The following is a 23,593-nucleotide window of genomic DNA, read 5'->3' as shown; positions in this document are numbered from 1 at the left end:
GCTAATTATTTCACTTGATTCAGTGTGGAGACCTGGAAAACATGCACTGTTTGGGGTCCTGAGGACAGAGTTTGAGAACCTGTGCATAAGAGAGAAAGCACATCAGCCAGCGTCCTTGTTGTACCTATACTACTATTATTTCTCAACAACTCATGTTACCGCCAGCGCATACATAATACAATCTCTGCAGTGCATGCCGGGAAATCAGAAATCTAGTACCATTCCGTCAATGCAGCATAGCCTAATTGGCTGACTGTTTTGGACTTCACATACCATCATGCTTTGCGAACCCGGACACAGATCCCTGAGCCTTGTACTCGGCTGTCAGCTGCCGCGTCGCGATGCATGACGGTCGTTGTGGTCCTCGCTCTGTGCCTCCTCCGTTTATACACACAACACACAGGTAGCCCCCGAACTACATTCCCCAGTGTGGCCGGGGCGGGGAAGGGGGCTGATTCCCGTAGTTTGAAAGCGTCCCCGTCAGCGCCCGGGACAGTCAGTGAGGACGGATCGAGTTGGTTGGCAGGATGGCGTCGTTTGTCACCGAAGTTTTGGCTCACTCTGGTCGCCTGGAGAAGGAGGACCTGAGCATGAAGATCAGCCGACTGTCCCGCAGGGTGGAAGAGGTCAAGGTCTGTGCCGCCGCCATACATCTGTGTATACTCGTTTAACAAGAATATTTCAGCTATTCATCGTTCCCTGCCCCATGGAGCTTACAATCTATATCCCTATAGCACACACACTCTACAGTTAATATTATTTAAGAATACAATTAACCTATCTGCCAGTCCAGTATGTTATAGGAGTGTGGGAGGAACGTACAGACTCCACACATAAAGGTCCCTGATCTAGAATAGAACTCATGATGACTGAGTGCTGCCCTGTCCTAACATGTTAATGCTGATCTCTATCCCAATGTATTGGCCACAGCCATAGATAGATACATGCAGCTATGTTTCTTGGTGAATAATTCACAGCTGTAGATATGTGCACATGCTAATGCTGACATGTTTAATGATGTGTGGAGTCAGACCACAGCCCCAGATGCATCCACATGCTAAAGCTGACATGTGTCCCTGTGTTTAGAAGACAGCTTTATACCCTTTTTTCACTGGCCAAAAATAGCCGGGCTATTGCTGTGTCAACCCGGGTAGCGTTTCAGTGGAAACAATCCCGGGTCGATTGACCCGATATTTCTTCCTGGGACTTGAGCAGGGTTTTACGCGGGTAAAACCCTGGAGAGGCTCAGTGGAATCAGGTGACTTGGGACCTGTTTACAGCATGCTGATCGGGTGCTATTCGAAAGCTGTCTGACAGCTGTCACTGGTGTAGAAGAAATTACAGCCTCTCTGTATGGTCCCGACCATTCTGGTTTTTACCCTCTCTCTGCTTCATACGGGGAGGCTGTAGTCGCTCTCTGCCCGTCTCCCCCGTGACAGCTGTGATATCACAGCCTCACCCAGTGTAGGACCCCCTTCCCTGGTTGTCGCTCCGCTCCGGTATGGCGTTCAGGGGAGAGCTGGAGTTTCCAGTGCTTGGTGATGACATCCTCTCCATCTGCCGGATATTCCCGGGTCGGCGCCACAGTGGAAATGGAGTAAATCCCTGGTCTGTCCCGGCTTGGAACCATGTTCCAAATCCCAGGTCTAGCCTGGGATTTTGGTGGAAAAGGGGTATACGATACATGCCATACTGATGTGTTCCAGTATATAGATGGACCCTGGTCCTGGGTATATGCATATGCTGATATGTAGTGTAATAGTGCTAAATGTACAGATGTGTCCTAATACACTAATGCTGTCGCGCCAAACAGACCCTCTCTGCATACCAGGTCCCTTACGATTTTGCTTGCGCCAAGTGTCTTTTTTTTTTTTTATTTTTTATTTGTCTGAAACTGCGTCTTGGGTGCAAGATGCACTAGGACGGAGTCTCTGAATCTATATGCAAAGTGCTACAATGTAGCTGGTGCAGCTTTTTTTCATTCCAAGTTCCATTGTGGTACATATACAGACTCAGGTGTTGCATATCAAACTACTTGGCAGTCTGCTGGTGCGTCCTAGTTGCATTGTATTGCGACTTGGATGCATTTCGGCAAAAAAAGACTGGCAGAGTAGCATTAGACCTGGTGGTTAACTCGCGCCAGGCAAGTCGCGATGACTGGTGTATTGAGGCTAGATGTATGAGGACACATCTGTAGGTCCCAAAGTTCCAGATCTTAAACGATCTTAGATTTTTTACTAGTTCATGATCACTGTCCAGCCTACTGGTTTGCCACAGTCGAAAAAAAGGAACCAGTAAGGCAGTCTAGTATAGGTAATCTCACTACAGTTTGAATAAAATCCTACTTGAAACTATTAAACACTGCGTAAGAAGTGCCCTCCATCTCTGATTACGGCATCCATGCCGACGTGCTCTGGAGATCCTCATGATAATTTGTAGCCTATATATTGAATACTGGGAAAACTTCCAAGAAGTTAATCAGCCTGATGATGGGACAGGGACTGTCACTGTAGCTGACCACACCTTTTCCCTGATACATTTCTACCTTTCTCTCCAGATGGAGAACTTCATAAAGACATAAAAATATATGAATTACGGAGAAACGGAAACATTAACACATCTAAAACAAACATGTTTAATATGCTGTGTGAATGGTGTTCTTGAAAACAGTTAAAAACACAACAGAAACAAACTATATTTTATACCTTTAGCCATGTACAGGACAACAACAAGTAAACTACTGCCTAGCATTCACACTAGGCTGTTTTAGCGGGGTGCCGCGCCCTGCCCTACTTCTAAAGGGCAAAAAGCACCCTGTCCTCTGGCGTGGCGCCCCACTGAAACAGCCTGCAGATGTATAGTTCATTATGAAATGTTTTGTTTATTTTATTGCATCTTTTAAAAAAGTTGTTCTGTGACTAAATTGCTGCCATCAAATACCCCTTTTCCACTGCCACAATAACCCGGGTTACTGCCGGGTCGCTGCTCAGTGCAAAAGGGTCTCTAAAAATATCCTGTGTCCAGTGACCCGGGGATCTGAACTTGGCTGCAACTAGGGTTGAACCCGGAAAGGACGCGGGTAACGGTCCGATGTAAACGGCATGACTCGGGTCACAATGACCCGAGTCGCGCCTCAAACCAGCAGATTGGTAGGCTTCAGTAGTGCTTGGTGATGACATCATCTCCAAGTGTCCACTGGAACGCAAGGTTCGGTGTGAACGACTGGACAGTGTAAAAGGAGTAAAACCCATCTCCGACCTGTGGTCAGTGTGACTGGTTGGAGCCATGTTTTTGGTGGAAAAGGGGTAAAAATAGTATTTTTACCCAAGCTGGTGATGTGGAAGGTAGGATAACTACTCAGTAACCTCGCTGCACACTGAGCAACTTTTAAGAAATTTCTGTGAGCTAAATCCGAGCAGTTTATAATTCTACCATAATATACTAGACCAATGGTCCTCAACACCAATCCTCAAGTACCACCAACAGATCATGTTTTCAGGATTTGTCAGTGGAAAAACATAGGATAATTACTGACCAAGCAAAATAGATGAACTCTCCTAGGCATGATTGAAGAAACCCTGAAACAATTACCCATTGATTGTACTTGAGCACTGGAGTTGAGAACCCCTGTACCAGAGGTAACTTATTTGTATGGTGCAATGTGAAAAGACCTGTAGCAACAAATCAACATCTTGCTTTCATCATTCCAATCTGTACTCAACAGATCAAAGCTGATTGGATGCTCAGAGTTCATGTGTATTTAAGCATTTGCACCATGTTGGTAAAATGATAAAAAGTAGTTTACGAATCACAAATAATGCAGGGTCACACTTCTTTTCTCTTGGTGCAAGGGTAGGTGACGGCTCTATCACAGGAGGTAAGTGGTAAGCCCATCGTGCACCCCTCCCACCCGGCATTTCACTCACTGGTAGGCTCTAGGTGGTATAGGTGTAGGTTGCGTGTCTGCACTGCTTGGCTTATGTGTGGACTGGACTGGGGTCATGGCAGTGCATTTTTTCTGCTCACGGTGTTCTCTACTGGCTGGCACCAGTGTACTCTTGATGAACACTAGGGGAATTAAATTGTTTAAAGCTTCTGTATGTGCCATCTAAAGTGACCGGGAGCTGTTGTTGTTAGTGCACTTTCGTTCCCACATCCACAGGATTAGCCGTGTTAAGCTCCTTCTCCCGTGCTGATTGCGCTGCAGTTAAGGTGCATCCGGCACACATGACCAGCCCTAAAGCCCTACTTTATGCCGACTTCTGCTTGTACCTCAGGAGGGCGCGAGCAGAAATCTGCGTAAAGTAGGGCTTTGGGGCTGCTCGCCCAAAACAATTGAATAGCTCCCAGTCACTTTTGACGGGAGCTATGGGAGTGATAAACAATTGAATATTGCCCCCTCCACCCCCACTGTATTGCATCAGGTCACAGTCCAGCCTGCTTCCATTACAGGACCACCCCTATCATTAACTATTAACTTTTTTTACCTACTGCGCAATTCTCCTAATTGATTTCTCAAATGAATCATGACGGTATATGGGAAAAGGTTGTGCACCCACCCATAAATGTGCTTCCTACACCGTCATAGTTCTGTCCCACCAGAAAAAAATTACAATCTGAAGTACTGTGCAAGAAACACCAGCTATCTGACTTATGCCAGGCCTACAATCGGTGAATCGGCCAGATAATTATACAGTGTATTCCCACAACCGAGCAGGTCTTTCCTATCAAAACAAGCACAGTTTGTGCACTACATTTTAAAGCAGGGGTGGGCAATAAGCGGCCCTCCATCTGTTGTTTAACTACATATCCCAGCATGCATTGCAACATTTTTAGCATGACCAAATGGCAAAACAGTGGCAGGGCTTCCTGGGATGTGCAGTTTTAGATCATCTGGGAGGCCGCTTATTTTAGAGAATTTGTGTGCTTTTAAGTGGCCCTTACTGCTACTTTTTCAAGCCATCTGAATGTGTCCATTGTAAGATAATATCCTCTCCAGCACTTGAAAACAATCTTGTATGAAACATGAACCCAGACATGGTGGTGAAAGCTGCTATGTCATGTTACTATATGTGGTTGGTAGGACTGTTACCCATAGTGAATTGGTTTACAGTTACAGCAGGCTTTGCCCCTAATGCTCGTCAGGCTGTACTGCACCGACTGTATGTATTTCACATTCATCTAATTATGCAAAAAGTGGATTTCACACTTACTACAGTTTCCCACAACAATGCATTTGTTCTAGATCCCCATATAACTGGTGAAATATTAAATCGCACATATTGAGATTTTAAAATGATATACTTTGGATTCTATACAGAGAACGTATGACTTGGCAGAAGTATGGGCAATTTGCACATTTCAAGAGTATCATTCTAGTTCACAGGTTCTCAAACTCGGTCCTCAGGACCCCAAACAGTGCATGTTTTCCTGATCTCTTTACAAAATCACAAGTGAAAAAATTTGCTTCATTTGTGGATCTTTAAAAGTAATGAATACACCTGTGCCCCTGCTGGTGACTTGGAAAACGTGTACTGTATGGGGTCTCGAGGACCGAGTTTGAGAACCACTGTTCTAGTTTGTGAACACGCTGCCTGTGGGCTTACCACCACAGAATGCACATCCTCGCAGTAATGCCCAATACTGTAGGTGTACTCTATAGGTCTATTGTTTTCACTCCGTTTGGTATATTATATAGGAAAACCATCCAGTGGAAGGAATTAATTAGGAATACATAGATTCCGGGCAGCCTTACCAGTCAACTTCGTTTTTATGCAAATGGTATGTATTGCTACAATATAAAAACAAAGCCTCTGCCCCAATATAACTTAATAATAAATAGAGCAATATTTATACTTTACCCTATATTTGGACTCCTATATGGTGTGTTAGAAGTAGCAATGTGGCTTATAATACCCTTATCCAGATCTGAGTTGTCCAAATGTCAGCTTCTGTGTCAAATGCGGCAACTCTTTGTCTCGTTTTGTTCCTATTTATGTCATTATGTGCCTGTGCATCGCAGGTCGGTTGGAGGCACCGAAAAATGCACGATGTAAACGATAATTATATGATGGATATCGTTATCGTGCTTTTTCATCGTACCTTGTGTACGCACCTTAAGTTCCACACATACTTTGTGGATCATCTAAAATAAAATGATTAATCTATAGTTAAAGAAACCTAATTCCAGTATTTTGCTCACTTCAGGATGGTCATGAGAATAAATAACTCCATTTGAAATTTGCCACCTGGCTAAAATATTTAGGAGTTTTATGTAGATACATGTTTTTGCCTATAAAAGCTTGGAACTTAAACCACTTCATTATGTCCATCTTCAGCCTACATGTGTTTGTGTCCTTATTACTGCAGGGTGAGGTATGTGACATGATCAATAAAAAATATGATGAGTTCCTTCCCAGCATGCAAAGTGCTGAAGATCTGGTGACACAAGTAAACAATCTGAACAAAGAAGTAGACATTTTGAAGTTGACAATCGAAAATGAGGTGAGTGCCAGTTTGCGTAGCAGTTACTGGGGTTCCTCCCTTGTTACCCCACCTTTACCTGTGTGAGTGAATGTAGAATGCTGCAGTTTTAGTTGCAGGAAGGAATGATGAAGGGGAGGTAATGTGGACAACATGGGGTGTAATATCTGTAAGAAGGCTGAGCTGTGGTAAAAGGTGCTTTTGAGGAGGTGTTATGTGTATGTTCTGCTACTAGTGAATAAAAGACAAATGGATTTAAAATTTGCCTAGTTCCTAAATTTTTAGTCTGGCTCCTTGTAAAATAAATGTTAGACTGTGCACTACTAAATGGTATAATATATATTACATAACTCTGGGCTTGATAAATTGTTATAGTTCAGGGGCCTTGTCAAATTTGGAAATAATTTGCATCATATTTGCTAATAAACAGCAAATCGCACACACATCTCACACATACAGATGTGTCCTCACACATGTCTGCTGCAGTTGAGCCAAACAAATAGGATACGAGGGCTAAAAAAAAAATCTGTGAAAAACGAGGATGATCTGTGAAAGCCCTGTTTTTCTACATCAGGGTCCATAGGGTATCCACAGGATACTTTGGAGTATAGGTGATGACATCAGGCACCATAGAGTTAACTTTTCAGCCTCACAGGATGCATCAGGGTCCCCCTCCTATACCCCGCCCCTGAGCCAAGGCATCTCAGTTTCGTTGGTGCCCGGCTCGGAGTCGGAGCACCTGTTTAGAGGGGGGCTAAGAATGGCTCCTGAAGTTTCTTTCAAGGCAGCTGTGGCTGCACATCTGGGAGTACAACTTGGACAGTCACTGCTGACGTCCATGCGGTCTCCCCTACACCCCGCCGGTACTGATCCGGGGATGCTGGTAAGTGTCTGGGGGTCACGGCTATCGGTGACCCCAGATGCTTCGGACCATGGCCGGATCTAAGGGGAGCAGGTAAACAGCAGGGGGGTCCCACGGTGGGTCCCTGCTGAGAACATGGTCCACAGTCCCCAGGCAGGGGGCTCCCTGGGGACTGACTGCAGCGTGGAGCCAGGTACTAACCTGCGCTTCCACTATCCCCCTGGGACAGCGGGCTGCAGCTGAGCGACAAGCGCTGCGGCGTCCCAGGCGTTAATTGCATGCCAGGGGAGCGCGCCATCCCTGTATACAGCCGGCGCCTCCCTCGCTGCACAGAGCCCTCTATGCGTTGCCGATTGGTCATGTGGCAGCGCTTCTCCCCCAGGCCGGCCTCCTCTCTGCTTCTCGGTGGCCATCTTTGCATGGTGAACGCTGCTGGAAGCTGCTGGTCGGTGGCATCGCGGTCTGGGTTCCCCGGCATACCTCTCCTCCGTTGGCTTAAGGTCAGTGTATGCAGCGCTGTGTCCTACCAGACTCTGTGTCTGTGTAGTTGAGAAACAGCGCTGATAGTGCAGGGATTAATTTCTTCTGCATTGTATGTGACTTCTGCTAGCGCTGCTGCCTGTACTTTCACTTTCTACTGTCATCCATTTCACTGTCCCTGCTCTTACTCTGCTAAAGCCCTTGCGGTGCGGTGATTGCAGGGTGTTTCTCCCACTATACTAACGAGTATCAGTGAGAGGGGTCACATACTTCCCATCATGTCTGAGAGTGAATTTCCCCTCCAGCTTATGTGTACTAAGTGCAATGTACCAATAGCGGAGTGGGAGGGGAACGCGGAGGGGCTATGTCGGCACTGCTATTTATTGGCACGGCCAATTACTGTCACGGCTCCGGTACAGGAACCTCCCTAGGCTTGTTTCGCTAAGGCGCTTACAACCCTAGTGGGCCAGTTAGCTCCGCCACCTGCGTTTTCCCAGATGGGATTGTCCCAGCAGTCAGTGGTGTCGTCACCCATGCAGGGTTTCCTGAGACAACTGATGGTACCCCACAGTCTCCCTATTTCCCCTCCCCAGGTTTCACAGGAGCCTCCGTGGGTTAATTCTCTGACTTCATCAGTACAGCATTTGTCGGATGTTTTACAAGGGGAGTCTGTGTTGCAGCCACATAAGCGGCCTGTGGCGTCTGTTTGCTCCTTATGAGGATGACAATGTGACGTCCGATGATGGGGAGATTCTGGATCTATCTGACCAGGAACCTCTCCGTACTAAAGAGTCGGACACTAAGTCAAGGGTATATATTCCTGGCCTTATTCGGGCAGTCCGCACGGCTTTAATTATTGAGGATGATGATCCTCCGGTGTCCAAATCCAAATATGCCTTTTTCAAGGATATTAAGGGTGACTCCACAGTGTTTCCTCTTTCTGGTCAGTTAGTGGACCATTTAGAGGAGGCGTGGAAACATCCCGGGATACGGTATCAGCCTCAGAGGCGCTTGCTTAGCCGTGGCTTATCCGTTTGCTGACAATTATTTTTCTAAGTGGGAATCCCCTCCGCAGGTGGATTCCCATGTGACACGCCTAGTCAGAAGTGCCACTTTGCCCATGCCTTCCATGTCCTCCTTGAAGGATGCTACGGACCGCAAGGTGGAAATCTGCCTAAAGTCCATTTATTCCCTGGCGGGGGGGCGTCCAGACCGGCTATGGCCGTGTGTTGGGTAGCCAGAGCTATGGAGCGCTGGGCTGATAGTTTGGAGGCGTCTTTGGACTCTGACTGTTCGGCTGAATAGGCCGAGTTGGTGGGCATTCTCCGGGACTCTGCCACTTACATCAATGAAGCGGCCTTGGATATCAGTATCCTCACCTCTAGGATTTCTTCTGCAGCTGTTGCTGCTCGTTGCACCTTATGGTTGCGATCTTCGAAAGCGGACGCTGATTCCAAAAAGGGCTTAGAAGGTTTGCCTTTTAATGGAGAAGTCCTATTTGGTCCGGATCTGGACAAAATTGTAGCCACGCTGGCAGCAGCCAAATCTGCATGTCTCCCGTCTACTACGGTCCCTTCAAGTTCTGGTACGTCGTCCTTTCGGCCTTACAGGGCCCAGGGTATGCCTAAAGCACAGTCTTTTCCCCCGACAGGCTGGGCCCAAGAAATCGGCCAAGCCCAGGAAACAGGCCTGGAGTACCAGACGTCCGGCCCCTAAGTCAGATGCCAAGCCTGCGGCCTGACGGTCTGGGCCTCCCTTTGGGGAATCCCAAAGTGGGAGGCCGCCTGCTTCAGTTCGCCCAGTGTTGGTCGATAACTACGACGGACACCTGGGTTCACGTGGTGGTTTCTCACGGGTATGCCCTCTCCTTTCGGCACAGGCCTCCATCCCGGTTCTTCACCACAGGCCTTCTACTAGACCGGAACAAAGCCTTGGAACTGCGGAAGGTTTTGCACACTATGCTCCAGGCTGGAGTTATAGTGCCTATTCCATTCTCCCAGAGGGGCCAGGGTTTCTATTCCAATCTGTTTTTGGTGCAGAAACCCAATGGGTCTTACCGTCCAATACTCAACATCAAGGCCCTCAACAAGTCCTTGAGGGTGGCTCTGTTTCGGATGGAGACCCTTCGGTCCATTATTCTGGCGCTGGAACCTGGGGATTACATGGTGTCATTGGACATTCAGGACGCTTACCTGCATGTCCCTATTTTTTTGCGCCATCAGCAATACCTCAGGTTTGCAATTGTAACGAACATTTCCAGTTCCGGGCGCTGCCTTTTGGACTGGTGACAGTTCCACTAGTGTTCACCAAGGTCATGGCGGCTCACCTGCGGAAGCAGGGAGTCCGAATGTTACCGTATCTGGACGATCTTCTGTTGTTGGCAGGGTCTCCAGAGCGCCTTCTACGCCATCTGGACCTGACGATTGCAGTGCTGCAGCGTCACGGCTGTTTGATAAATTGGCAAAAGTCCACCCTGACCCCGTCTCAGGATCCTGCACCTCGGGACCTTGTTGGACTCCAGGCAGCAGCGGATCTTTGTGACGGAGGAAAATATCTCTGCTTTGCAGTTGAGGGTGCGCAGTTGTCGGCAGTGTCGCCAAGTGTCTATGCACTCGGCGATGCGGTTGCTGGGCTCCATGGTGGCAGTATTCGACTTGGTGGAATATGCCCAGTTTCACTCCAGACCTCTAAAGTCCCAGACGCTGGTGCTCACTCCGGAGGTTCGCCTGTCCCTTGCCTGGTGGTTGCAGACGACCCATCTCAACAAGGGTCGTCATTTTTTGGGTGGCGAACTGGGTCCTGTTAACAACGGACGCCAGTCTCCGGGGCTGGGGAGCGGTCACGGGGTCCACACTTGTTCCAGGGCAGGTGGTATCAGGCAGAAAAGGAGCTTCCAATTAACATCTTGGAACTCCGCGCAGTGTTTTTAATGCTCTCCAGCAGGCACATTGCGTTCTCCAAGGTCACCCCGTGCAGGTCCAGTCGGACAACGCCACCACCGTGGCCTACATAAATCGACAAGGAGGAACCCAAAGTCGGGCGGCACTCGCAGAAGTGTCCCGCATACTGGTCTGGGCGGAGCGCAATCTCCCAGCTCTATCAGCGGTGTTCATCCCGGGAGTCCTGAACTGGGAAGCGGATTTTCTCAGCCGGCAGGACGTACATCCGGGAGAATGGTCTTTGCACCAGGACGTTTTTCAACTTCTGGTGGACAGGTGGGGTCTTCCATAGATAGAACTCATGGCGTCCCGGCACAACAACAAGTTGCCAGTGTACGCGTCTCGAACAAGAGACGAAAAGGCGTCTCTGGTGGATGCTCTGTCCGTCCAGTGGACGTTCTAGTTTGCCTACTTCTTTCCTCCGTTTTCCCTTCTTCCGCTGGTAATCCGGGAATTCAAACAGGAAGGAGGTACGCTCCTGTTGATGGCTCCCGAGAGGCCCAGGCAGCACTGGTTCTCGGACCTCCAGAGTCTGTCAGTGGACGTTCCTCTGTGGTTACCACTGCGGCCGGATCTGCTGTCACAGGGTCCTTGTCTTCACCTGGACATGACTCGGCTGTCTTTGGCGGCGTGGCTGTTGAGACGGACATGTTAAGGTCCAGGGGGTTTTCCGGCTCTGTGGTGCAAACCATGCTAAGAGCTCGGAAGCCATCCTCTGCAAGAATATACCATCGTGTGTGGCATACGTTCTTCCAGTGGTGTCGACCTAGAGGTTATGCCCCTCAGGAGTTCCGCCTCTCGAGTGTTGGCTTTCCTACAGGCTGGCCTAGACCATGGACTTCGCCTTGCTTCCCTGAAGGTGCAGGTGTCTGCACTGTCAGTCTGGTTCCATCGTAGGATTACTGCGCTCCCTGATGTGCGCACCTTTATGCAAGGTGTTCTTCGTATTCAGCCAGCTTTTTGTTCCACCGGGGGCTCCTTGGGATTTGGCTGTGGTCCTGAGAGCTCTCCAGGGACCGCCGTACGAACCACTGGGCTCAGTGGACCTTAAATGGCCTACAGCTAAAACAATATTCCTTCTGGCCATTGCTTCGGCCAGACGTGTTTCTGACTTAGGGGCTCTCTCCTGTAAAACCCCTTTTCTGATTTATCATAGGAACAGGGCGGTGCTGCGCACTCGTTCTGGATTCCTTCCTAAAGTGGTTTCAAGTTTCCACATCAACGAGGACATCGTTGTGCCGGCTTTTAATTCACCTGATCTTTCAGTGGGTGAGGCCACTTTGGATGTTGTGCGGGTCTTAAGGATTTATGTTGACCGCACTTCTTCTTTTAGGAAGTCGGATGCCTTGTTTGTCCTCTATGGCTTCCGTAAAAGAGGTTGGCCTGCTTCAAAGCAAACTTTGGCAGGTTGGATTCGTATGGCAATTTCAGAAGCTTATCTTCGTGAAGGTCTTCCGGTTCCATCCTCTGTGAGGGCACATTCCACTAGGTCTGTGGGTCCTTCGTGGGCAGCTCAACGTGGTGCCTCTGCAGTCCAGATCTGCAAGGCTGCCACGTGGTCCTCTGTTCATACCTTTGTGAGGTATTACGGTTTTGACACCTTTTGCCTCTCGGGATGCTTCCTTCGGGCGACGGATTCTCATTCAGTACAGGAACGTCCCCACCCTTAGAGGATACTGCTTTGGGACATCCCCCAAGGTATCCTGTGGATACCCTATGGACCCTGATGTAGAAAATGAGATATGGTAAGAACTTACCTTTGTTATCTCTATTTCTACGAAGTCCATAGGGTTCCACAGGACTCCTGCCCTGTCGCACCTGTGCTGCAGATGGGCTTTACTCTGGTCACTGGTTTTTCTGTCTTTCTCTGGTGAGAATGTGATTCTTGTGTGTGTCCAGATCTTTCTTCTCTCTCTTCCTTCTCCTTCTTCGGCTTATGGCTTGGTACGTAACTGAGATGCCTTGGCTCGGGGGCGGGGTATGGGAGGGGGACCCTGATGCATCCTGGGAGGCTGAAAACGTAACTCTATGGTGCCCGATGCCTGACGTCATCACCTATACCCCAAGGTATCCTGTGGAACCCTATGGACTTCGTAGAAATAGAGATAACAAAGGTAAATTCTTACCATATCTCATATTTTTGCCCCCGAAAATATATCTGAGCTAACTGAATACCCCCCTCAGTCGCACACAGATATACAAGTGTCATATATGAAATGAATCGGCAGTGTCTCCTGGTGTGTCCACGTTGCATTGAATTGCGACTAAGGCGCATTTTAGGCAAAAGGAAAAGAGACCTGACTCTAGCAGAGTTGCACGGGACCTGGCGGCTTACTTACGCCAGGCATGTCGCGCTGCACGGCATATTGAGGATAGATGTATGAGGACACCTCTATTACATCCTTTTCAGACTACAACCCATTGCTATTACCATTCCAATTTTATTCTGCATCTCATCTTCATGCAGCTGTTTTGAAAGTTAGTCTCGTTATTCTTTGATAAATACATTTTTAATTGATGCCACTTTCTGGAAAGTACTGTGCATTATTGTATTAAGATAGGAAACGCACCGAAAAGATCTTATTCACAATCTAGCGTTCCTGCTAGGGCAGGGTGCGGCGCCCCGCTGAAACAGCCTATTTGTGAATGACAGAAAGCACCCTGCCCTCCAGCGCGGCGCCCTGCTGAATGCACGCGGAGCGTCATGGCGCTTGGGGGCTGCCCGGCATGTCCGTAAGTGCCGGGCACGCCCCCAAGAGTGACGAAAAGGTAACTCGTCATAAAAACGCCCCCTTTTCATTCGCCACGCCCCGCACAGATGTGCCCTAGCTCTAGGTCCAGCGCCCTGCCTGCCGCCGGACCTAGAGTGAACACTACAATCTATGACTCTCTTAAAGATGAAACAATCTTGATAACATCAGAATTACAGTGTACACGTTACTGAATTATTGCTCCTATCTGAACGATTATATGTCCTAAAGATTGGCAAAGATTATTTAATTTAGCTATCTGGAAAAAATGTTGGGCAGATCATATACACACAACAAACATGTTGTGCAGGAGAGTCCTGATCAGATTAGCAGATCCAACTGGTTTTTAAACAATAATTGTCCCTGGGTGCTGTGTACACACAGCTGTTCAACCCGATTTATTGCACCATGTGTACCTAGCTTTAGATTATAAAGTTTCTGTAAATGTAGTCTTTTGAAAAAAGTATGTTTTTATCTTAGTATTTATGTGTTTGAACCTTGCAACAATGTAAACGTTAACAATAATGACTTGATTTGAATAAAAAATAATCGTTGGCGATATTCTTTTAAAGGCAAAAAAATTACTTTTAACCTTTCCTATATGATTTAACTAATGCAGTTATAAATAAATTATTGTACCACCTACAGACAGCCCATTTTAAGTACCACCATTGTTCGTATTCCCAAACAATGTTCTCGAACACTGACCACCCCACCCCGTCCCCAATCTCTCTTTGCACCACTCTCTCTTTTTATAAGGCAGATAGTCCTGAAAATTCTTATCGGACATTTATTTACAGGGAGAGAACAAATCCGCTTAGGTCTGTCTTGTAAGTAAATAAGCGTGTCTCTCACAGAATCCTATTTCCTCCACACTTCACTAATAAGAAAATAAAATCTTGATTTCATGTAATCATCATCAACGTTGGGCATAACATTTTGTAAAATGAAAACACATAGCTGGCATTTGGTTACAAAAATCAACTAATACTTATTTACTTATATGCAGGTGCAAAATGAACTTAAAGTGGCTGTCAGTGAATTCACAGAGTTGAAACAACAGCTGGAAAAAAACACCATTATTCTTGGTGTTCTCAATCAGTTGCAAGAGGTTTGTGTCGCTAAATGTGTTACCTGGTCTTCAATTGGCCTTGAGCATCCTCTGAATATTATGCAAGGATAAACACTGTGCAGTGAATGGTGTTGATCAATTATATATGCCTTTTTATAAATGATTTATAAAGCTGTCATACAAGCTCAGAGAACGAAGTGTCAGAATGTTTGTACTTTCCTCTAGTTGACCTTACCACAGGCAGATATTTTCTTTACCTCCAGACCGTTCTTTTCAGCCTTCAAGATAGTAATGGGTACATATACTAAAGTGAGAGTTTTTTAGAAGTGGAGATGTTGCCCATAGAAACCAATCAGATTCTAGCTGTTATCTTCTAGAAGGTGCTAGTTAAATGTTAACTACAATCTAATTGGATGCTATGGGCATCATCGCCACTTCTAAAAACTCTCACTTTAGTAAATGTCCCCCTTAGACTCTGTAATTCTTTGTCAAAAACAGTCCCATCAAATACCAGTAGGGGAAAGAATTTTTACAGTGTGTAGACCTGTGAAGACATTCTTTTCAAGATCAGTGGGTTCTAGAGAATAAAAAATGGCTACAGGATAGAATTCTACCAGTACCCAAAAGGAAATGTTTGTACAATCTAAAGTAAACTTCCTGCAAGGTGTTTTACAAAGCTTAATCAAAGCTAAGGCTATTGCTTCAGTGCTCCTTATACCTGAAGGACAAAGACCTTTATCCCACACTATTCCTTGTCAAGAAAGCATCAGGAGCCCATCACACTTTTCTGTACCTGAAGAGACTCAACAGGCTTGTCAATGCCAAATAGTTTTTCATAGAACAAATGAACTGTATTCTAATGTCTGTCAGTAAAGGGGGAGTTTGTGATTGATAGGTCTTAAAGATGCTTACTTTAATGGTTCCTGTGGCTTATTCTAGGCCAACACTTCCAATTCACTCGTCTGCTTATTAGCCTGGCAACACTTCCAAAGAACATTCACAAGGGTACTAGTGATTTACATGGTAGAATAAGGAAGATGGAAGTCAAGTTGTGTCCATATCTGGGTGACATCCTGGTGTTGAGAAAGCCACAGAACATCGCAAGTGCAGAAACTTGGCTGGTTTGTGAAGTAGTTCTAAAAGTCAATGAATCTCTTCACGACAAACATTTCTAGGAGTAACAATAAATGCTATACAAAAAAACTAACTTCAACAGAAAGATGTGGTACAGTGCTTAGTGCAGACTCCTCAATGTTTGTCAGTAAGGAAGGCCCTCAGCCATTGGGAATGTGTTCCTTCACCAAAGGAAGAGCTCCTCAACAAGATGGCACTTGAGCAGTTTTAGATAGATCTCCTAATGCCGTGGGATTACGGGCTGACTTTGGATCACTTAATCAGGTTACCATATACTAGAAATCAGAGCAGAAAGAAAATCAATTTAGCAGTTTCATCTTCTGTTGATGGCACAATATGTCTGAATATTTTCAGACAATAGGATATTAGTGGCCCTAACAAGTCAATGGGTGACAGATGGAAAGCAATGATGAGGAAAGTAACAAAACTGTTATCTTGAGCAGTAATAAACCTGATGTCCCTTCCAGCATTCCATGTCACTGGTGAGACTATAGTGGTGGATTATTTACGTTGAAGGTGGTTAATTCGAGATGAGTGGTCCTTATAATCAGGAAGTCTCTCAGCTACTGATAAAGATCGCTCATGAGCACATTATAGCAAAATTGGTCAAAATGCCAGGGTACCAGTATTCTTCACTCATCTATACATTTCTGGCTTTCCCTCTCCTCTTTTGATTGCTGTATGACCTCAATGGTTTACACACTAATATAATGGTAGGTGACTTGTGCATGCGCAGAACCTGTTCCGTGTTCACGCTCGCAGTGCCTGAGGCCGCAGCCTGATTTACAGGCTACGACTGTTTGGGGGAGGGTCTGGTGGGCATGTGCTCTCCTTTTTCTGGGACTGCTGAGGCCAGGCCCTGCATAAGAAGATGTAGCTTTTCTTGCCTCAGCAATGCAGATAAGACTGATGTTCTGAGTAGCCTTTGGTTTTCCTAGATGACCTGAAGCTGTGACCATCGGTCATGATGGTGATGTGATGCTGCACCTACGGATGCAGTATTCGGATCTGCGATGCTGTCAGGAGGCCTCTATTTCCTTCAGGCGACCCTGCAGCATTAGAATATTTACACAGGGGTGCAGATGCTGTGTTCTGCATCCACATTTGAATCTGGCCCTCTGGAAGACAAGTTCTCAGTTAGACATATTTCTGAAAATTTGCAGCATATGTGGCATGTTTGTAGCTCTATAATCAGCGTCAGGAGTTTGGGAGTTACATATAACAGCTTATAACATTTTTGGGCGCTTATGAAATTAAAGAAAAGTTGCACTGTTCTCTTAAATCAGTATTTTGCAATTTTTCATTGTAGAGTTCTGCTACACAAGAGAAACTTTTACAAAAACGATACTTCACAACAAAATTACTTTGCATGGCAAGGGCTGCCATGGAGTATTGAAGAAAGAAAATTACAGAATAAATTTACCAATATTTCCTTTTTGTCTGAATACTCCATGGCATCCCTTGCAATGCAGAGCAGTTTTCCCATCCATGTTTTAAATGTTTTTGAGACTGCTGAGAAGTCACTTCAAGATATTGGGGGAGCGATTAACGATCTGTGTCTACCTATCTAGAATGGACTTAGGGCCTGATTCAGCAAGAATGGCTATTCTGCTAATACTCATGCAACGCAGTTGCTAATATCAGCGGTGATATGCAAATATTTGCATTGCGATCGCAAACTAACATAAGGACGCCCACTTCCCCTTACTCACATCAGTAGACTTTAGCAACATGGCAAAATAATTGGTAACATCGAGCACAGTTAAGGCAGGTCAGACCTCACTCAGGAGTTGCTTACTTCAGCGCACACTGAGGCCTCAGGCTGTGTATGGTATTGCAGTGGATAATTTATACACCCACACCGCAAACGGCACTTCCTGTCAATCACTCTGCGATGGGTCTGCGTAGCCACTGCCGTTTTGCGCACTACGATGCATGCGCAGTACGCAACAGTCGGCCGATTGCGTGCGTATTAGCAACTGCGATCCTTGCTCAATCAGGCCCTTAACCCATTGAAAAGGCTGCCATGGAATGTTTTAAAGAAAAGGAACGATCGTCGCTTATAATTCAGTTTTATTTGCGTTAGTTTAAATGTTTCCTCCCCTTGTTTTATTTATTTTTTCTTCTCCTTAGCAAAACAATATCGCTGTTCCAGAGTATCAAAGTGCATAGACAAAATTTGTGTTTAGTGTTTCAGTAAACTTTGCTCTGTGGATATAAATAAATTTAATGGTTCTCTTATTAGACCGTTTAATGTTTGTATATGAAATAAACACACTGAACCTTTGCCATGAGAATCTGAGGAATTTGTGGCTTACGTCTTGCGTACATTCACAGTAACTCCTTCATGCAATGGTTTGCTCTTTGCTTATTCTGTTAGTAAGTTGCTTTTAACACAGACATGTTTGTGGTTTAAATGCTAATTTGTAACTGTAAATTAAATGGCAAGCAGTTATCTGTTTTGTCATTGCAATCTAATTCTGTCATTTTGTATTTCAGTTTAACAGTGCTCTTGACAAATATAACACTGCGTTCTCCGAGAAGACTTACATCACGGCAGCCGAACATCTTGAAAAGGTAAGTACAGTATAGCGTTTAATTTGATAATGTAACGCACCACATTAGTATATTTATAAGGAGTATGCATAGGATAATGTGTATCACAGAGATTTTGTTTCTTGCTAAATAAGAAGGTGTTAAATGCATGTGGGGGATAGCAGAGTAGATTTTGTTACAAGCTGAGGGCAGTGTAATACGGTGGCAGCATATTTACCTCTCGGAAAACCGTGGGATGAAACCCCCTGTAGTGTGACATTACTCTGGGTAATGCTACTCTGTTGTAACCGGAGCACGTCAACTATCTGAACTTTTACATAGAGAACTGCAGTGTGACGTTGCCTAAAGCTTGGTACACACTAAACCAGGGGTCTTCAAACTTGGCCCTCCAGCTGCTGTGGAACTACACATCCCAGCATGCTCTGCCACCTTTTTGATATAACCGCATGCTAAAACTATGTGCAGTGCATGCTGGGATGTGTAGTTCCACAGCATCTGGAGGGCCAAGTTTGAAGACCCCTGCACTAAACGATGTGTGTATCCAGGGATGTGATAGGCGACTGCACATGCACCAAGCTGGCGATAAACATTAGGTGTTCCGGGGCCTAACTGCCGATATGTTGGAACCGGCTGCATCCCGCTGCATGGGGTCTTCGGTCACATTGTCAGATTCAGCTGCATGTAGGGCTGACCTGACAATGCGACTGACGACCAAACGGGAGCGCGCATAGCCCGACATAGTGGGTACACGTTAGCTGATTTTTACAATATCCTCTAATGTGTACCCACCTTTTATGGAGATTTCTTTAATTATGTGTAAGAACAGATTTCCAATTTGGTCTGGTGTGGTAACATAAACGTAAACTGTGCAATCTCCTCACGTGAAGGGCCATAAATTGACCTTTACAAATTGCTAAACATTGAGCTGACCGCGTCGCATGTATATGGCTAATGCTGGTCCAGTGGTTCTCAAACTCTGTCCTCAGGACCCCACATAGTTCATGGTTTCCAGGTCACCCAGCAGGTGCACAGGTGTATTCATTCACAGACACATTTTTAAAGATCCACAGGTGGAGCTAATGATTTCACTTGTGATTCTGTGAGCAGACCTGGAAAACATGCACTGTTTGGGGTCCTGAGGACCGAGTTTGAGAACCCGTCTGCTAGTCTATTGGCACCTTTGCGAATGTCAACAACATTTTGCAGCAGGAAAGTGGGTCTGCAGCCACATTCGATAATTGGAATTACAACCTGCAAAAGAGAATCTCTATTTCTTTGCATGGTCTCAATAATAGGTGTATTCCTGCACTCGAGCTGTGTTCGTCTTCAAGCACTTTAAAATATAAAGGAGAGCAGTAGGCACAGTTATGGTCAAATTCTGTATTACAGTGGGCTTTCGTGTAAAATATAAAAAATGTATGCTTTTATTACATTTCTATACAAAACATGCTTAATCAGCTTTATCATTACAGTTGTAATGCCAACCCAGCTAACATGTTCTAAGTAGCATGTTAACCGTGTCGACATGTCTGCACCTGCATTCAGTGTTCGACATCACTGTCAATCCCACGTACCCGTTCCCATTATTAAACAGCGTTTTGAGCTTGACATATCTGATCTTGCCAACATATTAGTGCTGTTATGTTGCAAATCGATCTTTCCTACACTTGGGCAAGGTACACATTGGAGCGACGGCCATTCGTTCCGACAGCAGAATGAATGACCGTGAGCCGTGATTGTGCATCCACACTGGACGACTTTAATGAACGACGGAACAATCATTTTTGTCATTCGTTAACAATGCACTGGCCGCTAGCGACATCGCTACGTTTGATGTGCAGCACATCAAACCTGGCAACCATTGCTAGCGAACGGGGGAGCGCGCAGTCATACATACACGCTGAGCGATGTAGGCGATATGTCGTTATGAAACTGCACATCGGCCCGACATCGCTCCAGTGTGTGACCGGGTTTAAACCTTATTACAATTTGTTCTTTTATCAAAACTGGCAGCCAATCAATGATACTTATGTGCCCTTTCTTGGGTCTTTTAGTACTGTAAAGTACACCTATTGAACCAATGTGTCTAACAGGCAAATGTTATGTATTGAAAAATGAAGAAATGTGTATTAACTGCTCTAGGAAATAAAGCTAAATATTGATGACGAACTCTGTCTACTGTGTATATAATTATATAATAGGCTTGAACAGTTTATGGTTTATCCGACTCTTTAGGCACACAGCTGTCTGAAAACTCTGAAGTCTAGGAAGGGCTTTGAGCTGAAGGTGCTAAGGGCTCTTGGGATAGAGCTGACTGTACAGAAACAGAACCTACTGTACCACATTGGAGAAGAGTGGCAGAAACTGGCAGTGTGGAAACTACCTCCATTGAAAGGTACCAGCAACCTGCCATATAGACTGCATACATATCCCTGATCATCTGTCTTCTGTATAGCTAACGCTTAAACCTTTTCTATGTTTACAGGTTAAACCAAAATAATCTTTGCTTACTTCCCAGCACATGACCTGATGATATCAGTAGCTCTTTAATTAGCGTCAGGAGTTTGGAAGTTGCAAATAACAGCCTATAACTATTTGGGTTTAAATGACTTTCTAAAAAAAAAAAAGTTGCACTATTCTTTTAAACCAGTGTGTTTTACTATTTTTCATTGTAGAGTTCTGCTACATGTGAAAAATTTACAAAAAATACTACTGTACAACAAAATTGTAATTTCATCTTTCAAATCATGAAATGTTTTATACCATCAGATGAAAATTTGAGGGTCGGAACTGTCTGATCCCCTGAAAAGACAGAATAACAATGTGCCACATCAGTACGTCTTGTTGAGCACTGATGCTTTAATTAGACATTGCTATTTGGACAAATGAAGTGACAATGTAGGTCTGATTTGCAAGAGTTATTTTTTTATCATTAGTAGCCTCTTTGTTTCTAACACTGCAGATCACTCGAGTTTGGACATGATCTTGAAGACGGAGTTGCACCTTTGTACTCTGCCATCATCTGATGAAACAAATTCTGGTCCAATACTGGGATCGGTGCTTCCAGCGTTGGCGGTTCTGGGAGAGCTGAACACCAAGTTGAAGTTCTTCAGTAAGACATGTTTTCTTCTTCAGCTAATGAAGAGCAAGGGTGGCATTGACCAGCCACTTTCCAAATCAAAGACTTGTAGATGTTTAAATGATTATATATTGCTCTACTTGTTCTGACTTATTTTCTCTCTTCCGTAGGTCAAATACTGATGAATTATATTCTTAAACCTCTGATTTCTTATCCTTCCCTTCACGCTGTGGTGGAATCTCAGCCACAGGGAGTAATATTGCGTTTTGAAAGCCATAAAACAGACTTAGAACATCCACCACCTGCTGTGGTTTTCTTGAAATTGAAAATGGTTCTGGAGCTACTTCACAAGCATCTGCTGGGTATGAACATGGGCAGGCTGCAGCTTCAGGATACACACATGTACAGCGTAAATAAAGTGCATTGCTAGGTATTAGAGTATTATAACACATGTAAGCATAATCAGCAACTCATTTCTTGCTGCTTTTGAAATCGGACAATGATTCTATGGCTGGGGAGTGTTAGAGTACATTAGAGAGGTTTCTTGCCAAAAGCTTTTAAGACTTCACTTGGCACCCATTTCCAGGATGTTTAGGAATTACTATATACTGCTTTATTTTATATATATAAAAAAAAACAACAACAAACTTTTCAAATGGGAGCCTAAAAAGGAAAATTAGTTTTCAAGCAATGACCATAACCACTAGACAATTTAAATTTAATACCCCACAGTACCTGCTGAAGTGATACTGGCACCTGCTAATCCCCGGCTACGTCTATGCAGAGCCAAAACGCTATGTACCAAAAGTCACAAATGTGACTTACTGTGCTAGTTTTTTGGTTACACAATAGAATAAGGGATATAGTACTGAGGGATTCAGTATTAAGTAACACACAAGAAATACATACAATACAGTGCTAATGAATGTTAAAAATATCTGCAAAGTAAGGGTGTTAAACTAATATAAGAGAATCCTAATAGGTTAAAGCACAACATAAGTGAGGGTAAATATGAATAGACAAGATGGATAATGGGTATTAACAGCTGTGATGGTATCGGTTCTTGGAATGCCATTTAAAACAAAGGACAGTAGCAATAAAATACCTTAGGGTGCCATGATAGTATTGAGGCTCCCGTTCCAGAATCCCATATAGTTACTGAGCAGTACCCCCAAATACTATCCGGAATCTGTAGACAATGTGCCCTGAATGCAATCCCCAAGGTAGGAATGGGTTGGTTAGGGGCACTGCTCCTATGATCATCAGATTAATCAGTGTCAGGGCAATAGTGTGATGTAAAAGCATTCTGGTCTGTACATTCACTGGAGCAGATTGAATAATTGTAACCTGGCAGTCCTGTAATGTATCGAAAGTGCAATTAATACAGCAGAAAAATAAATGTTGATGCTTTTTGTGCTATAACGTAGGATGACTTCAAGGGTCATAAGCTATAGGAAGATTATGTCTAAACAGATGTTTTACTCGCCTTTGAGTGGTCATCGTGCTGTATTTGCTATATGGGGAGGGTTAAATAAAAGAGGAGTTGTCTAATACTAGGTAACGACTTTAAAGAAGATTATACTAAGGTGTTCAGTCAGAGTGTCTTTGGTAATTATCTTTCCTAATTGCTGATTTGTTATTTTCTATCTTTATTTCCTCTTACATCCAATATGTAGTCTTGACTACTAAGGTTAGTGGCCTGTCACAGGAGTATAGGCACTGAAAAGGTAGTGTTAAGGGTCTGCCCTCCCAGCCCCTATGTAACCCCACCTATCTCCACCTAATTTCAGATGTTTTTTTTTTTTTTAATGCCTTAGGAGTAAGGCACGTTTATAGCTAGTCATTATTATTTGTTTTATTATATACAAGGTTTTGTAAGCGTCTCAGCTTCTGTTTACAGGGCTCAGTGAGCTGACAGTGCAGGGCTTAGTTCCCTACCTGCTCTGCTAACTTTGCTTTTAGGCCCTCATTCAGAGCCGGACGCTCTGAGCAGAGCGCTCGCTCAGAATGAGGGCCGTCCTCCATAAAAATGGAGCGTCCTCCTGGACGCTCGTATAGCTGTGGGTCACCACCCACAGCACATACGAGCGTGCAGGATGATGGTCGCGATGGTCTTGACCATCGCGACCATCGCCAGTGCGACCAGAAGCCTGTGGTCGGGTTTTTCGACCACAAGCCCTGGAGTGATTTTGGCTCTATCAGAGCCAAAATCACTCCCACTGACATCACTATGGGGCC

General features: G+C 45.0%; 1 protein-coding gene across 1 annotated transcript in view; it reads left to right on the top strand.

Annotated features, from left to right (window-relative positions):
* The first annotated feature begins 414 nt into the window (after positions 1–414).
* The window catches only part of ZW10 (zw10 kinetochore protein), a 65,997-nt gene continuing 42,818 nt past the window's right edge, over positions 415–23,593 (top strand). Inside the window, exons 1-7 of the mRNA XM_088443026.1 lie at positions 415–632; positions 6,370–6,504; positions 14,524–14,625; positions 18,220–18,297; positions 20,512–20,671; positions 21,239–21,388; positions 21,526–21,717. Of these exons, the coding sequence (XP_088299152.1) occupies positions 528–632; positions 6,370–6,504; positions 14,524–14,625; positions 18,220–18,297; positions 20,512–20,671; positions 21,239–21,388; positions 21,526–21,717 (922 nt within the window). The 5' untranslated portion in view covers positions 415–527. The remainder of the gene's footprint in view (positions 633–6,369; positions 6,505–14,523; positions 14,626–18,219; positions 18,298–20,511; positions 20,672–21,238; positions 21,389–21,525; positions 21,718–23,593) is intronic.

This window comes from Taudactylus pleione, unplaced genomic scaffold (assembly GCF_031769625.1).
Source record: "Taudactylus pleione unplaced genomic scaffold, aTauple2 ptg000322l, whole genome shotgun sequence".
Lineage (NCBI taxonomy): Eukaryota > Metazoa > Chordata > Amphibia > Anura > Myobatrachidae > Taudactylus > Taudactylus pleione.
This window is presented reverse-complemented; position numbering and strand designations above follow the sequence as displayed.